The sequence below is a fragment of the Solanum tuberosum genome, unplaced genomic scaffold, assembly GCF_000226075.1.
Source record: "Solanum tuberosum cultivar DM 1-3 516 R44 unplaced genomic scaffold, SolTub_3.0 scf00300, whole genome shotgun sequence".
In the NCBI taxonomy this organism is placed as follows: Eukaryota; Viridiplantae; Streptophyta; class Magnoliopsida; order Solanales; family Solanaceae; genus Solanum; species Solanum tuberosum.
Window position 1 is genome coordinate 776,264 of NW_006239221.1, and position 18,283 is coordinate 794,546.

An 18,283-nucleotide genomic window follows, 5' to 3' on the forward strand; every position below is an offset into this window, starting at 1 on the left:
ATTTTTTTTTTTAACTTTTTTAAACTCCGTATGACCGTTAAAACCAACCAAACAAATTGAAATTGAGAGGGAGCACTTAAATTCTATGGATTCCCTCTTGGATCGTTCAATTGTTTGTTTCTTTATATTTTTATTTAGCATGTGTTTGTCTTTTTAATAATAACTTTATGTTAAGCTGAGAATTAATGTACTCTGATGTGATTCCATTCCTAAAAAGTCTATCTAGTGATATGAGCAATGAAACAATTCAACTTCAATTGATCATAAGCCGTGTTTCACAAAGAGTGTCCAGAAATTGCTCAAGTATAATTTTTTGACAAACAAGTGTACAAAATTAAAATACTTAATATTAATAAGTGAGCGTGCTCTTCTTAAAAAGTGAAAAAAAGAAGAAAAGAGTTTGCTGATTTTTAGGCGCCTGAAACCATTGGGCAATATGTTATTTAACCACTTCATTTATCATTTTACTTGTATATATGGTGCTTTAAGGGACACCCTAGAGAGTAGCTCCGCCCCTGATTGTAAGCATCATGTTTCTCCGTGGACGGGGCATAGCCAAGTAAGGCGAGGGGTTCATCTGAACGCTCTTCTTTTTATTCCTTTCGGCTTAATTATGTGTTTACTCCTTGTGTTTTTTCCACTCCCTCACAATCCGGCCACAACTTATTACTGTAATATTGGCAAAAATATTGTTTTAATGGATTAGCCAAAACACAAACGGTTACTCTCTAAAAATATTTTTCCAAAAATTACTTCGGATTAATAAACAGATTTTAAACTGTGTATGCTCTTGTTTCTAAAGATTTTTTACTACCAGATTTTTTGTCCTTTAAATCTCTTTAGAACCACAAAATGTGCTCACTAAAACTCTGTAAGCACAAAAAATAGGAACCCAATAGGGTATTGAGTACAATAATAATACCGTATGCTAAAAACCTTTAATACCAATAATTAAACCTGGTCGTTATTGACTTTTAGCATTTATGGAGTCATAGCCAAATCCAAAATTTAAAATTTATCAGTTTCTACAACAACTTCAAGTAATATAATAATAAAAATTGAGTTCATAGTTAAATATTTGTAAACATTTAGAAGAATTATTGATATAAATACCGAAGTGATTGAATTCTTGTGAACCCGTATGCTATATTCTAGATTCGCCTGTGAATTGAGCCAATAATGGAGGAGGCAATCGACCATTGTATAGAATGAACTATAGTAAGACTTGTAGGGACTAGTGTTCCACCCACACAAAATAATCAAAAAGCTGTAAAATAAAGAAAATTTATACATCAATGTTACTATACATCATAATCATATAGTATTAGCTTTACATAAAGCAAAGAAGACTCACTATATATTTTAATCACATATTAGCACTCACTATATATTTTAATCACATATTAGCTTTACATAAAGTAAAGAAGACTCATTATATATCATAATCACATATTAGCTCACGGTAAAATAAAGAAGACTTATGCATCAATGTAATATACTATATATTATAATCATATATTAGCTTGACGTAACATAAAGAAGACTCCTGCATCAATCACTATATATATAATCGCATATTAGCTCACTATAAAGTAAAGAAGACTTCTGCATCAATGTACTATATATCATAATCACATATTAGCAAACTATAAAGAAATGAAGACTTGTGCATCAATGCACTAAATATCATAATCGTGTATTAGCTTGCCAATAAGTAAAAAGGACTAAAGCATCAGTGTACAATCATAATCACATATTATAGCTCAATTTTATTGACGGCTTGAAGACAAAGCCGTCTATTTCTTAAAACAAAATTTTGCAGCTACAATCACGATCTCAACAACAACAACATAAGCATATAATCTCACAAGTGGGGTTTGGGGAGGGTGGGGTGTACGCAACCTCACCCCTACTTTGTGAAGTTAGAGAGATTGTTTCCAATGGATACCTCGGTTCAAGTAAAACATATCAAATGAGGCATGGAAAGGGAAACAGTAGATACAATCACTATCTCCACTATTCAAATTAAGAATAGGATGTTAGAAACTCCACGTAAAAAGACCAGCTCGATCCAACAATGATGAATCGAAAATGCAAATTAAATATTAACCGGACCAAAACATTTAAAAATCATAATATGGATCCCACTTGTAAAGTTATTACTTTTTTCGTTTGTCGAGAAGTGGGGAAGCCTTAGCAGGGCCTATTTCAAAAGTCTAATGATGTTTGCAGAATTTTGTGCCATCATAAGATACGATTCAACCAGAGAATGAGGCAGTAATACATGAAGATGCAGATAACCATGTGGTCATTTTTCATTCTTCTGACGGGGCTGCTTTCTAAAGAAACAACACAAGTTTCAGCTATAAGAATATGGTCATCATCAGCAATATTATCTTCACAAAGACCTGGATGCCCAGAACGATGTGGCAACGTAACCATTCCTTTTCCATTTGGAATAGGAAAAAAGTGTTACTTCAATGAAGCATTTGAAGTGAGCTGCGATAACAATACTGCTTTTAGTCATGGTAATGGTTTGCCTGTGCAACACATATCAATGGACTCCATCACTCTTTATATTACTTTTACTCCTTTCCTCTACAACAAATCATCTGGAAAGAACATTTACAATGATTATCTTCAAGCAACCAGTAACGAGTATTTCAGTATTTCCAACAAGAACAACTTAGTAGCCATTGGGTGTGACATTTATGCTTATGCCAAAGATTTAGACACCGGTAGTGGAGGCAGCATTGTAAGTCAATGTGCTTCTTTCTGTGGCAACTCCACTTATAATGTTTCATCATCTTATTGCACTGGGAATAACGGTTGTTGTCAGTCTGAATTATCAAAAATAGTACCAAGAGACTTCAATATGTACATACAAACAATGAACACGGCGGAAACATCTTGGACATCTAGCAATTGCACCTATTACTTAATTGTGGAAAAGGGCAGTTCCGAGTTTGACTTCACTCAGTTACGTGGTAAGTGCAAAGAAGATGATCATTATGAAGGAAGGATGGCGCTGGACTGGGTAATTGGCAATCTTAGTTGCAACAAAGCCACAAGAATGCCAAAATATGCATGTACAAAGAATAGTAGGTGCATCGATGATACTACTAGACCTGCTGGGGGATACCGATGCGATTGCTCTTCTGGTTATGAAGGCAACCCTTACCTCCTTCATGGATGCCAAGGTACTAATCCCTGGTCAGTTTCTCTTTTTGTTTTTGCGATTTAACTTGTGTATACGTATCTTATTTTCGTTTTTAGTCTGTTTCAACAAGGAGCTTCATGTTTTTCTATATTTAGTAAGTTTTTAATTCCTATATTCTCATATGTTATGCTTGATAAGACTCCCTTATAGGAATGCCATGGAATCTCTAAGATCACAGGATTTAAAGTACTTTTAGGGGTCATTCAATACAAAGATTAATAATGCAGAGATTAGTAATCTATAGATTAATAATACAGAGATTATTTTTTATCTGGTTCATTGCTTTCCACCTATTTTTGTGTAAACCTCTACAAAAAGCTTCTTTCCAATTGTACCCTTGAATTATTATACAATTTTCTATTACATGTAATTGGGTCAAGGGCCTTCTAACTAGCTAGGAAAAGAACAATTTTTTGTCGCCGTGTTTGCTATTTTCTCACTTGAATTATTTGAGGGTAAATAATTGTCATTCTAATAAAATTTTTTGAGAATAATTGTCATTCTAATAAATTGATCACTCACAAATCGTTAATTTTTAATTCAAAAAAGATAGACCATCTACTTTCAAAACCGAAAAGACGGTAAACAATACTAAAATATCGAATAAACCATCTATTTTTACACACAAAATGGCAAGTTATAGTTTTAATATGTATGCAATTTTATAAATTGTTCAAAATACAAATAATCAAAAAACCACATATATATCAATAAATAATACATTCAATTAAGATCACAAATGTCACGTGGCCATATATTTGTCTTTTCAATTAGTAAATGTTGAACAACTCACATTTCAAATATTGTATTGATTTAATGATTTGTATTAGATTTATTTAGCAACAAACAACTACTCTCTAAATAATAAAATTTGTAAGCTAATTTTATTTAAATAAATTTACTAGTACAAATATAAAAACATAAAATCAAGAAAGTAAACAAAAATGATTAAAAGGATTTGACGGGTATTTTTGTCTTTACATATATTGATCCATGGTATTAAATCCTATGTATTATTAGTACCACCAAATGGAAGGTATTAGTTATACACCCTATAATAATACCATATAACATGTATAACTAATACATGCATTAATTATATATAGGCCCAAAATTCCCACCAAACATAGTACTATATAATACTATACATAATACACGAACTATTTTTCCTAATACAATCTACCCAGTGTTCAGGAAAGCGAGCGCTTCAGTTGGCTGAAGCGAGGCATGTGAAAAGAAGCGACCACTTCTGGGCTTGAAGCGCGATGCGACCAGAAGTGGTGAAGCGAGAAAAGCAATGCTTTTATTTTTTCTAAGTAATAAGTGATCGATTTTAAAGAATAAAAATAGGCATGACTTACCTAGTTCTTCCTCTTCTTCTTCTTACTACTACCACTACTACAACTAGCCTAGGATATTTCTTCTTTTTTTTCCACTTTGTTCGTTATTCTATTTTCCTTTGCCCTGTTTAGCTTTGATTATTTAAATTATATGTTGTTTAATTTTTTTCCTCACAGTGATTAAAATATACATCGCCAAATTGTTTTGTTTCTTAACAATGACTAAAATGTTGTTGAATTTTTTCTTAATAGTGATAAAAATATAATGTTGATTAGTTTTCTTAAATCTTATCTGCGATTAAAAATGGCTAGCCCAACATGAAAATATGGGGGAAAAAGTGAGACCAATAGGACAACAATTGTATGTCTGTTTTCTAGTATTTTAATATGAATTTTTGCTTATATATTTTGTCTATTTATTTTGGTCTTTTTTTCTTTTAAATTGTGCTTCACTTCAATGAAGCGAGCGCTTCGCTTCACGCTTCACGCTTCACGCTTCACGCTTCACGCTTCACTTAAAGCATGAAGCAGGGCCTTGTTGCTTTTTACTGCTTTGCACTCCCCTAAACACTGAATATACCAAACGACCCCTTAGTGTGTTATAGGCACCTTTTGTTCAACACAAGATCCAAAAGTATTCTTTAGGTTTTTAAATTTAGTGCAAAATCAAACTAAGACATAAAATGAAACAAAGAGAGTAACAATATAACAATATCCCACTGTACCCCTTTATTTTAACTTGTTTTTAGCATGTAACATGACTTATATATTTTCTAAGTTACTAATGTCAGTTTTTATAATGACTTCTTGTTAATTTTCACAGACATCGATGAGTGTGCCAGTCCAAAAACGAATCCTTGTCCCAACAATACTCGCTGTGTTAATACTCTTGGCACTTACCATTGTGACTCAAATAATGTGAGACATATGCTAGCTAAACAACTCTCCATCGGTATTGTATAACTCTCTTCTTTGTCTTCTTTTTTCTCCTCTTGTTTCTTTGTTAGATTAACTTAAGCTTTCTATAAATTTTTATTTGACACAAATTACTCCTTTGAACTGTCCCAACAAATGATTCATAATCCTATTCATGTTTATTCTAGCTAACTGCTCTTTAGAAAATTAGAAGTTCAACTTAATATATGCTTTAAAACTACAAAGGGGCCTGGATAAGCATTTAAAGCTCTTTCTCTTAGATTCTCAAAATGAATTTATGCTTGTTTTAGATGAAATTGGTTTGCTCACAAGCAGGTATTGGAGCAGCAATTATTTTTGTGATCCTGGTAGCAGTTTGTCTTTGGCTATGCAAATGGCTCCGGAAGAGGGAAGAAAACAAAGCTAAGCAAAAGTATTTCAAGAGGAATGGTGGATTGCTTTTGCGACAACGTATTTCCTTAAATGGAGAAAGTAGTGGTGGCTCTTTGCCAAAGCTCTTTTTGAAGGAGGAGTTGGAGAAAGCAACAGACAATTTCAATGAAATTCGAATTCTTGGTAAAGGAGGGGCTGGGACTGTTTACAAAGGAATGTTATCAGATGGAAGCATTGTAGCTGTGAAGAAGTCCAATGCAGTGGATAAAGATCAAATTGGACAGTTTATAAATGAGATACTCATACTCTCCCAAATAAATCACAGACACATTGTCAAGGTACTGTTGATTTTTGTACTAGGCTCCTGCTACCATTTTATTATGAATGGAAGAAGAGAGCAACACAATTCGACGATAGAGAAATTTATAATGCCTAAAGAGGATTGAAGAGCGAACTTATAATATTAGAAAGACTCCTATACTCTTACAAAATAACACACTAGACTTGCACAGTGGCGGAGCCAGACATTTTATGAAGGGTGTGCAAAATTTTAAAAAGTAACCAACAAAATATTTAGTGAGTTTTGACTAACAAAAAATGATGTTAAAAACTTAAAGTTAGCAAGAATCGAACCTAGCACTTGATCACACTTTTAACATTTAAGTTTACGGTTTACAACAGGTACTTGGTTGTTGCTTAGAAACTCAAGTCCCATTATTAGTTTATGAGTACATCTCGAATGGAACCTTGTCATCCCATGTTCATGGAAACCTCAGTCACAGTTCTAACCCTTAATAAATTGATCACTCACAAATCGTCAATTTTTAATTCAAAAAAGATAGACCATCTACTTTCAAAACCGAAAAGACGGTAAACAATACTAAAATATCGAATAAACCATCTATTTTTACACACAAAATGGCAAGTTATAGTTTTAATATGTATGTAATTTTATAAATTGTTCAAAATACAAATAATCATAAAACCACATATATATCAATAAGTAATACATTCAATTAAGATCATAAATGTCATGTGGCCATATATTTTGCCTTTTGAATTAGTAAATGTTGAACAACTCACATTTCAAATATTGTATTGATTTAATGATTTGTATTAGATTTATTTAGCAACAAACAACTCTCTCTAAATAATAAAATTTGTAAGCTAATTTATTTAAATAAATTTACTAGTACAAATATAAAACATAAAATCAAGAAAGTAAACAAAAATGATTAAAAGGATTTGACGGGTATTTTTGTCTTTACATATAATGAACCATGGTATTAAATCCTATGTATTAATACCACCAAATGGAAGGTATTAGTTATACACCCTATAATAATACCATATAACATGTATAACTAATACATGCATTAATTATAAATAGGCCCAAAATTCCCACCAAACATAGTACTATATAATACTATACATAATACATGAACTATTTTTCCTAATACAATCTACCCAGTGTTCAGGAAAGCGAGCGCTTCATTGCTTTAAGCGGTGAAGCGAGGGTTCAGCGCTTCAGTTGGCTGAAGCGAGGCATGTGAAAAGAAGCGACCGCTTCTAGGCTTGAAGCGCAATGCGACCAGAAGCGGTGAAGCGAGAAAAGCAACGCTTTTATTTTTTCTAAGTAATAAGTGATCGATTTTAAAGAATAAAAATAGGCATGACTTACCTAGTTCTTCCTCTTCTTCTTCTTACTACTACTACTACTACAACTAGCCTAGGATATTTTTATTTTTTTTCCACTTTGTTCGTTATTCTGTTTTCCTTTGCCCTGTTTAGCTTTGATTATTTAAATTATATGTTGCTTAATTTTTTTCCTCACAGTGATTAAAATATACATCGCTAAATTGTTTTGTTTCTTAACAATGACTAAAATGTTGTTGAATTTTTTCTTAATAGTGATAAAAATATAATGTTGATTAGTTTTCTTAAATCTTATCCGCGATTAAAAATGGCTGGCCCAACATGAAAATATGGGAAAAAAGTGAGACCAATAGGACAACAATTGTATGTCTGTTTTCTAGTATTTTAATATGAATTTTTGCTTATAAATTTTGTCTATTTATTTTGGTCTTTTTTCTTTTAAATTGTGCTTCACTTCAATGAAGCGAGTGCTTCGCTTCACGCTTCGCTTAAAGCATGAAGTGGGGCCTTGTCGCTTTTTACCGCTTTGCGCTCCCCTAAACACTGAATCTACCAAATGACCCCTTAGTGTGTTATAGGCACCTTTTGTTCAACACAAGATCCAAAAGTATTCTTTAGGTTTTTAAATTTAGTGCAAAATCAAACTAAGACATAAAATGAAACAAAGAGAGTAACAATATAACAATATCCCACTGTACCCCTTTATTTTAACTTGTTTTTAGCATGTAACATGACTTATTTTCTAAGTTACTAATGTCAGTTTTTATGATGACTTCTTGTTAATTTTCACAGACATCGATGAGTGTGCCAGTCCAAAAAGGAATCCTTGTCCCAACAATACTCGCTGTGTTAATACTCTTGGCACTTACCATTGTGACTCAAATAATGTGAGACATATGCTAGCTAAACAACTCTCCATCGGTATTGTATAACTCTCTTCTTTGTCTTCTTTTTTCTCCTCTTGTTTCTTTGTTAGATTAACTTAAGCTTTCTATAAATTTTTATTTGACACAAATTACTCCTTTTGAACTGTCCCAACAAATGATTCATAATCCTATTCATGTTTATTCTAGCTAACTGCTCTTTAGAAACTTAGAAGTTCAACTTAATATATGCTTTAAAATTACAAAGGGGCCTGGATAAGCATTTAAAGCTCTTTCTCTTAGATTCTCAAAATGAATTTATGCTTGTTTTAGATGAAATTGGTTTGCTCACAAGCAGGTATTGGAGCAGCAATTATTTTTGTGATCCTGGTAGCAGTTTGTCTTTGGCTATGCAAATGGCTCCGGAAGAGGGAAGAAAACAAAGCTAAGCAAAAGTATTTCAAGAGGAATGGTGGATTGCTTTTGCGACAACGTATTTCCTTAAATGGAGAAAGTAGTGGTGGCTCTTTGCCAAAGCTCTTTTTGAAGGAGGAGTTGGAGAAAGCAACAGACAATTTCAATGAAATTCGAATTCTTGGTAAAGGAGGGGCTGGGACTGTTTACAAAGGAATGTTATCAGATGGAAGCATTGTAGCTGTGAAGAAGTCCAATGCAGTGGATAAAGATCAAATTGGACAGTTTATAAATGAGATACTCATACTCTCCCAAATAAATCACAGACACATTGTCAAGGTACTGTTGATTTTTGTACTAGGCTCCTGCTACCATTTTATTATGAATGGAAGAAGAGAGCAACACAATTCGACGATAGAGAAATTTATAATGCCTAAAGAGGATTGAAGAGAGAACTTATAATATTAGAAAGATTCCTATACTCTTACAAAATAACACACTGAACTTATAATATTAGAAAGACTCCTATACTCTTACAAAATAACACACTAGACTTACACACACACGCAGTCGCACACACTGAGCTACTACATCAACTCGTGTTCCTATTCGCTTCAACCATAATAAGCGAACAGTTTAGGATAACTCATTAGTCACTCATGAACCAAAGATAACTCAAAATACAATTGAACCTAGCACTTGATCACACTTTTAACATTTAAGTTTACTGTTTACAACAGGTACTTGGTTGTTGCTTAGAAACTCAAGTCCCATTATTAGTTTATGAGTACATCTCGAATGGAACCTTGTCATCCCATATTCATGGAAACCTCAGTCACAGTTCTAACCCTTCTGTCTCAAAGTCTGAGTTGGATGATCAGATTCTTCCGCACCCAGCAATAATATTATCGTGGGATCATCGGGTGCGAATTGCTGCAGAAATAGCAGGGGCACTATCTTACATGCACTCATGTGCTTCTACTCCCATTCTTCACAGAGATATAAAATCAAGCAACATATTACTAGACGAAAATTTTAGAGCAGTGGTTTCTGATTTTGGACTATCGAGATTGTTGTCTGTTGACAAGACTCATTTAACAACAATGGTAGGGGGTACATTTGGTTACATAGATCCAGAATACTTCCGCTCAGGTCAACTTACAGACAAATGTGATGTCTATGCCTTCGGTGTAATTCTTGCAGAGCTTCTAACAAGTCAAAGAGTTGTCACTTCAAACCAACCAGAAGATCCAGGTTTGGCTTTCCGTTTCACATTAGCATTGAAAGAAAATCGTATAATTGAGATTGTAGACCCTGAAATTGTAAAAGAAGTTGAGGATGAACATGTGATTCCTGCTGTGGCCAAACTTGCCAAGAGATGCTTAAATTTTAATGCAAGGAGAAGGCCATCCATGAAGGAGGTGGCAGCTGAACTTGAACAACAAGGAAAAATGAGGCAAGATATGCCTCATACTGAGAGTTTTAAAGATAACATTTCACCAAAAAGTGAAAGTAGTCATACTTCTGATTGTTCCGAAGAAGATAATCAGAACTCAGTGTCTCACAAGTCACAATGAAATACATTATGACAGAAAAGCAAGTTTGTAACTTCTATAACTTCAACTTTTATCTTTTGTAATTGTAATGTCGAAGTAATTGCATGTATGGACACAATCAAATGAAGATTAGCATGATTTGCATTAATATTTAAGTCGTATATATGATGAAATATTTTGTTATGATTTTATTTTATTTTCCTTTATAATAGGATTTGTTCATGGGGTTTGATTTGATTTTCATCAAAAGCAAAACTAGACCAACTATATAGCTTTTTTGGTTTGGCTTTTTTTATTTATTTGATGATCATGGTGTCCAGGCTAGCTCTCGTGCACCTCGACTAATTCTATGGGATACCTGCCACCTCCCACCAGCAATAGGGATTAGGTAATTCTGTCTACCAAAGCTAGGACTGATGGAAAGAATCACCTAGTGTTTTTTGTTTCCAGTGAGTTTTGAACCTGGGACCTCATAGTTCTCAACTACTTTATTGACCACTAGGCCACACCTTGGGTGCTCTTTGGTTTGGTTTTTTCTTGGCAAATAAAATTAAAATCCAGTTCATTCAATCTATCAGAGTTATGGACAAACTTTTCCATATGATAATGTATGTTACTTATAATGTTTAGCAAGATTTGCACTAATATGAAAGAATTTATGATATATGAAATATTCTTATGTGAGAAATTTTCTCCATAGTAGATGATAATTATTCCCTTTCATTAAGCTAAGTTACATCAATATATACTTTTAAGCCTTGCCAATTTTTTTAAATTATACTAAATAAACAAATGAATCCCATTTTTTTTCTATATAAACGTAAAACTGAAAATGAAACCTTAACAATAATATGTTTCTCTACTTCTATTGAGGCATAATAGTTTAAGATCCCCCTGAATTTGATACCTACAGCTGAACTGTTTTTTGGTAGAGTTTTATTTTTTTTATTTTTTTTTATTTTTGTATATTTTTATTTTTTACACTCGTAGACAGAAAAAGAAGAAATACACAGCTGAAACAAATCATCATTGCATCTAAAAAGAAATACATAGTTGAAAAGTTCATTATTTTGGCTAACTATTTTTATTTGGTGAAAAATAATGGAGCTCTAGAAATTTGTTTTATAGATTTTCCCCGAAAAAGAAAAAGTACACAGATGAAATAAATAGTTGTTGGTCTCTTAATAAGAAATAGAAAGAAAATTTACCCCTTTTTTTTGTAAGTATAAAGAAAGTTTACACTTGGAACTCCATTATTTTGACTAAAACCTTTTAAGTGGCTAAAATAATAGAACTTCAGTGAAGTCTCTTTTATAGACTTGAATTGAAAAAAATGAATATATGGTAAGATATGTGTGGTTTATTAAGAAGATGTAAGAAGAAATATACAATTTTGAACAAATAAACTATTGTATATGATATGACTATGGCAATTCACCGTTGCAAGATACCTCACTTGGAAGTGATTTTTCAACTTTTTCTTCACTCTCACGTGCCTAAAAGAGAGTGTATCCATGCTCTTTGCCATGTCAGTGTTTAGCAAGTGAAGGCTATTAAAAATACCAAGTTTAGGGGGGATAGTAGGACCAACAGTAGTTCGAGTGTACACCGAACAAATGGTGTCAATTTCAAAGTGGTCCCAAATTTTATTTTTTTGTTGTTGTTGTTGTTGATAAAGATAATGTAAGGGTGGTCGTGAACCATTAAGCCCTTTTTAAGAACTATTGATAAAACAATATCAAATAACAATTAGTTTAATAAATCTTCGCTTGTGAAAATGAAAGACAGATTTGAAGTACTTAAACAATACTTGCTAAGAAAGTGATCATACACGTTATACCCACGCATTTAACTAAACAATAATGAATCCTTTATTATAATTACTTCCAAAATGACATTTATTTTTATTATAGTCTTCTATAAAAATAAATGTCGTTTTGGTTCATCTTTTTCCAGTATATTATCAAACCAAATACATGTCTCTCTTTTTAGTTGGTTTGATTCATTTTTCAGTTCAATTTTGATCGGCTTTTCAGTTTTTCTTGAACAGCCTTACTTTGTTATATTGTTGGTGCTTGCTTTAAGATAAAAAAGATAGCAGAGAAATTATTTTAACCTTCCAATGTAACTTTTGAAATTAGACTATATGAGTTAGAGTAAAGTCAACACAAAGTAACCATGAAAAGGTTTCAGAATTACCAGTGGACAAATTGTGCAGAAAACTAATTTATGATTCAAACGAAGTTCATGCTATTATTTATTAAAGTAATATGTTGAGGTGATACTTTATCAAGGTATCAAGTTAGTCGCAAGGATTATCAATTGAGTTTAACTAATGTGTAGACCACTCATATTTTAAGTTGTATCTATTAACATAAAACATGTGCATTCAATTTATGAAACTTTTATTAGGGTGACAGTTAGAGAGGTGTTGGGTATCTCGAGAGGCCGTTCTGGTGGGCATAGAGTGGACTGGTGGTGGAATGGAGAAGTACAAGGGAAATTGGACCCAAAGAAGTTGGCTTATGCGAAGTTGGTGGAGAGTAAGACAAGAAGGAGAAGTGGACGAATAGGGAGAAGTATAAGCTAAGATGGTTTAAAAGGAGACAGAGTTAGCGGTTACTACAGCAAAAATGAGCGCTTGTACGTAAAATTAGCGAACACAAATGAGGATAAGAAGTTATACAAGTTAGCTAAGGCTAGAGAGAGGAGGGCCTGTGACCTTGACCAAGTGAAGTGTATCAAGGATGATGATGACAAAGTACTGGTAGAGGAGGTACTCATTAGTTAAGGCATTGTGCTAGGAGAGTTGGAGCACTTAGAGAGGCGTCGTGAATAGTGATTATGTTTATTCTAGGCATATAAAAGTTGAGGAGGTTAAGGTTGATATTCCTAAGTTGCGTAAGGGTAGAATGACTGGCAGACGAAGTTTAGGTGGATTTTTGGAAGAGCATAGGCAGGGCAGGTATGGAGTGGCTTACTGAGTTGTTTAGTGTTGTTTTCAAGATGACGAAGATGCCCGATGCATGGAGATGGGGTATGATTATTTGTACAAGAATAAGGGTGATATTCAAAATTGCAACAACAATAGGGGTATCAAACTGCTAAGCCAGACTATGAAGGTATGAGAGAGGGTGGTGGAGATGAGAGTGAGGAGGATCGTGACAATTTTTGAGAACCAATTTGGATTTATGTTAGGATGCTCGACTACAGAATCCATTCATCTCGTAAGGAGACTGACGGAGCAGTATAGGGATAGGAAGAATGACTTGCATTGGTATTCATCGACCTAGAAAAGGCTTACAACAAAGTCCCCAGGGAGGTTCTATGGAGATGTTTAGAGGCTAGAGGTATACCTATGGGCCGTGGCGTACATTAAGTCGATTAAGGACATGTACAATGGAGCCAAGATTCAAGTTAGGGCAGTGAGAGGAGACTCAAAACACTTTCCCATGTTAATAGGGTTGCACCAAGGATCAACTCTTAGCCCGTTTCCATGTGCCTTGGTGATGGATGTATTGACGCGACAAATTCAAGCTGAGGTGTCAAGGTGTATGTTATTTGCGGATGACGTAGTTTTGATTGACGAGACTCACGAGGAAACTAATGCTAAGTTGGAGGTTGGAGACAGACCCCTAGAGCCTAAAGGGTTCAAAGTTAAGCAAAACCTAGACTGAATACTTAAGAGTGCAAATTCAGTGTGATCATAACCACGTGTCTACATGAAGTTTCAGTTAACCAGAAACATCTCAATGATAGACATTCTAAATCAGAAAGTGCAATGCCATAGTCAGAGTGAACTATCTAACCATTTTGAATCAACATGACAGTGAAATATCCTTCACAAAGGTAAAGAATTCATTCAGACACTTAAACAAACACCTTACAGGCATCCATTTTCCCTGATTGCCTTAATAACCTCAGGAAGTCGAATTCCACCCCCACCCCACCCCACTATCACCATTACCCGTCAACATCAAATCACACAGAGTCAACCCACAAATTCAGACTTGGAGTGAAATTAAAAAGACAAGTGTGAAGAAATTTCATACCTGGAACCATTGAAGAAACAGCTGCAGATGTGTCTTAAGTCATTCTTGTTTACTTTTTATTGTCATATTACTATCATTTTGTAGGGTATTTGGATGATAGCTTCATTGGTTGGGATAATCATATTTGGATGTGCTTATAGTGATGGATTCAGTTTGTAAATCTGGTTTGTACATTGCATTAACTCAACTCATCATGATTCTTGAATCACTTTGTTGATTATTTCTTTTTCAATTTGCTTTGATATGTTTTTTTTTTGGAGTATGGCTCTCTAGTTAGCTAGCAATCGTCCACATTGAGTTATTGGATACTTGACTCACGTGCCACTAATCACATGATCGGATAATATGAGATTAGTTTCTAATTCTTATATCCATTAGTTACTTTGTCTAATAGCTCTATTGCTCATGTCAATGATACATTCTACATATCTTTTTTACTTTCTTAAAATCCGTAGGACCGTTAAAACCAACCAAACAAATTGAAATTGAGAGGGAGCACTTAAATTCTATGGTTTATGATGGAAATAATTCATGTTATGAGTCATATATTGTTGGAAATAATTACACTATTTATCTTCTTGAAATTTTAAATGGATAATATATGACTACTATTTACAATATTTGATTCCTACCATAAAGATTATAGATATCTAAAAAGATAAAACTGAATTAGCAAAATCCTAGTTGAGTTTAAATTACTTATCCTATAGTTCAAAATAGAAAAAGGTGTCTTATTATAAGCATCATGTTTATTCATGGACGGGCGGAGCCAAGTAGGGCAAGGGGTTCTATTTTTTTTTTATATCTATATATAGTAGATGTTGAATTCCTTTCGGCTTAATTACGTGTTTACTCCTTGCTCTTTTCCACTCACTCACAATCAGGCCACAACTCATCACTGTAATATTGGCAAAAATATTGTTCTAATTGATTAGTCAAATACAAACTATTACTCTCTCAAAATATTTTTCCGATAATTACTTCAGATTAATAAACAGATTTTAAACTGTGTATGCTCTTGTTTCTAAAGATTTTAACTACCAGATTTTTTGTCCTTTAAATCTTTTTAGAACCACAAAATGTGCTCACAAAAAGTATGTCAGCACAAAAAAATAGGGACCCAATAGGCTATTGAGTACAACAATACTACTTTATGCTAAAACCCTTTAATACCAATAATTAAAACTGGTCGTTATTGACTTTTAGCATTTATGGAGTGCCAAATCCAAAATTTAAAATTTATTAGTTTCTACAACAACTTCAAGTAATATAATAGTAATGAAATTTGAGTTCATAGTTAAATACAACTTCAAGTAATATACTAATAAAAATTAAGTTCATAGTTAAATATTTGTAGACATTTAGAAGAATCATTAATATAAATAATTGATTCCTGTGAACACGTATGTTATATTTTGAATCTAGTGAATTGAGCCAATAATGGAGGGGACAATCGACCATTATATAGAATGGACTATAGTAAGACTTGTAGGGACTAGTGTAGCCACCACACAAAATAATCAAAAAGCTGTAAAATAAAAGAAAATTTATACATCAATGTTACTATACATCTTAATCACATACTATTAGCTTTACATAAAATAAAGAAGACTCACTGTATATCATAATCAGAGACGACTCACTATATATCATAATCACATATTAGCTCGACATAAAGTAAAGAAAGCTTATGCATCAATATAATGTACTATATATCATAATCATATATTAGCTCGACGTAAAATAAAGAAGACTTCTGCATCAATCACTATATATATAATCACATATTAGCTCACTATAAAGTGAAGAAGACTTTTGCATCAATGTCTATATATCATAATCACATATTAGCAAACTATAAATAAATGAAGACTTATGCATCAATGCACTAAATATCATAATCGTGTATTAGCTTGCCGATAGTAAAGAGGACTAAAGCATCAATGTACAATCATAATCACATATTAGCTTAATTTTATTGATGGCTTGAAGACAAAGCCGTCTATTTCTTAAAACAAAATTTTGCAGCTACAATCACGATCTCAACGACAACAACATAAGCATATAATCTCACAAGTGGGGTTTGAGGAGGGTGGGGTGTACGCAACCTCACCCTACCTTGTGAAGTTAGAGAGATTGTTTCCAACAGATACCTCGGCTCAAGTAAAACATATCAAATGAGGCATGGAAAGGGAAACAGTAGATACAATCACTATCTCCACTATTCAAATTAAGAATAGGACGTTAGAAACTCCACATAAAAAGACCAGATCGATCCAACAATGATGAATCGAAAATGCAAATTAAATTTAACTGAAAGTACAAAAAATCTGCAGATAAAAGGAAATTTTCTCATATGATCTTCTCCCTCTAGTCTCTCTTCTAGTATCACAAACAGACCAAACCTAAAATTAGATCTTTAAACGATATAAAACATGAGTAATGAGCCATAAAAAGATAGGTTTGATCCAAATAACTTTTCTCATTCACATAGGATGAAAAACCAAACAAAAAATACAAAAAAGATAAGTGAAGAGAAACCATCCACACACATCCACTAGATAGTGAATGTATGTACCAAATCAGTCATTAAGATGCTGGACCAAAACATTTAAAAATCACAATATGGATCCCACTTGTAAAGTTATTACTTTTTTCGTTTGTCGAGAAGTGGGGAAGCCTTAGCAGGTCCTATTTCAAAAGGATAATGATGTTTGCAGAATTTTGTGCCATCATACGATATGATTCAACCAGAGAATGAGGCAGTAATACATACCAGTATACATGAAGATGCAGATAACCATGTGGTCATTTTTCATTCTTCTGACGGGGCTTCTTTCTAAAGAAAAAACACAAGTTTCAGCTATAAGAATAGGGTCATCATCAGCAATATTATCTTCACAAAGGCCTGGCTGTCCAGAAAGATGTGGCAACGTAACCATTCCTTTTCCATTTGGAATAGGAAAAGAGTGTTACTTCAATGAAGAATTTGAAGTGAGCTGCGATAACAACACTGCTTTGAGTAATGATATGTATGTGCAATACATATCAAAGGACTCCATCACGGTTGATAATGATTTTTTATCGCACCCCTACAACAAATCATCTGGAATGAACATTTACAGTGATGCATTTATTAAAGGAACTAGCGACGAGTATTTCAGTTTTTCCAACAAGAACAAGTTTATAGCCATTGGGTGTGATGTTTATGCTAATGTCAAAGATTCAGACACTGGTAGCAGTGTAAGTGGATGTGCTTCTTACTGTGACGACTCCACTAATAATGTTTCATCCTCTTCAGCTTCATCATCATATTGCACTGGGAATAACGGTTGTTGTCAGTCTGAATTTTCAAAAACAATACCAAGAGAGTTCACCATGTCCACACAAACAATGAACACGGAGGACACATCGTGGAGATCTAGCAATTGCACCTATTACTTACTTATAGAAAAGGGCAGTTCTGAGTCTGACTTCACTCAGTTACGTGGTAAGTGCAAAGAAAATCATTATTTAAAAGGAAGGATGGTGATGGACTGGGTGATTGGAAATGTTAGTTGCGACAAAGCCATGAGCAGGCCAAAAGATTATGCATGTAGAAATAACAGTAGGTGTGTCAATGACACTTCTAGACCTGCTGGGGGGTACCGATGTGAATGCTCTCGTGGTTATCAAGGCAACCCTTACCTCCTTCATGGATGCCAAGGTACTAATTACCCTGTTCATTTCTCTTTTTTTGTTTTTGTGATTTAACTTGTGTATATTACTACCTCCGTTTTAGCATACGTATCCTATTTTCGTTTTTAGTTTGTTTCAACAAGGAACTTCATGTTTTTCTATATTTAGTAAGTTTTTAATTCCTATATTCTCATAT

The 18,283-nt window shown here is 33.4% G+C and overlaps 1 protein-coding gene across 1 annotated transcript; it reads left to right on the plus strand.

The window, feature by feature from the left end:
- The first annotated feature begins 1,342 nt into the window (after positions 1-1,342).
- On the plus strand, positions 1,343-10,512 carry LOC102597140 (wall-associated receptor kinase-like 6). The gene is made up of 7 exons (XM_015314442.1): positions 1,343-3,200; positions 5,384-5,512; positions 5,812-6,206; positions 6,550-6,658; positions 8,317-8,445; positions 8,746-9,140; positions 9,542-10,512. Exons 1-7 carry the CDS (start codon positions 2,285-2,287, stop codon positions 10,376-10,378), a joined length of 2,910 nt encoding a protein of 969 aa, XP_015169928.1. The 5' UTR covers positions 1,343-2,284; the 3' UTR covers positions 10,379-10,512.
- Positions 10,513-18,283: the final 7,771 nt, after the last annotated feature.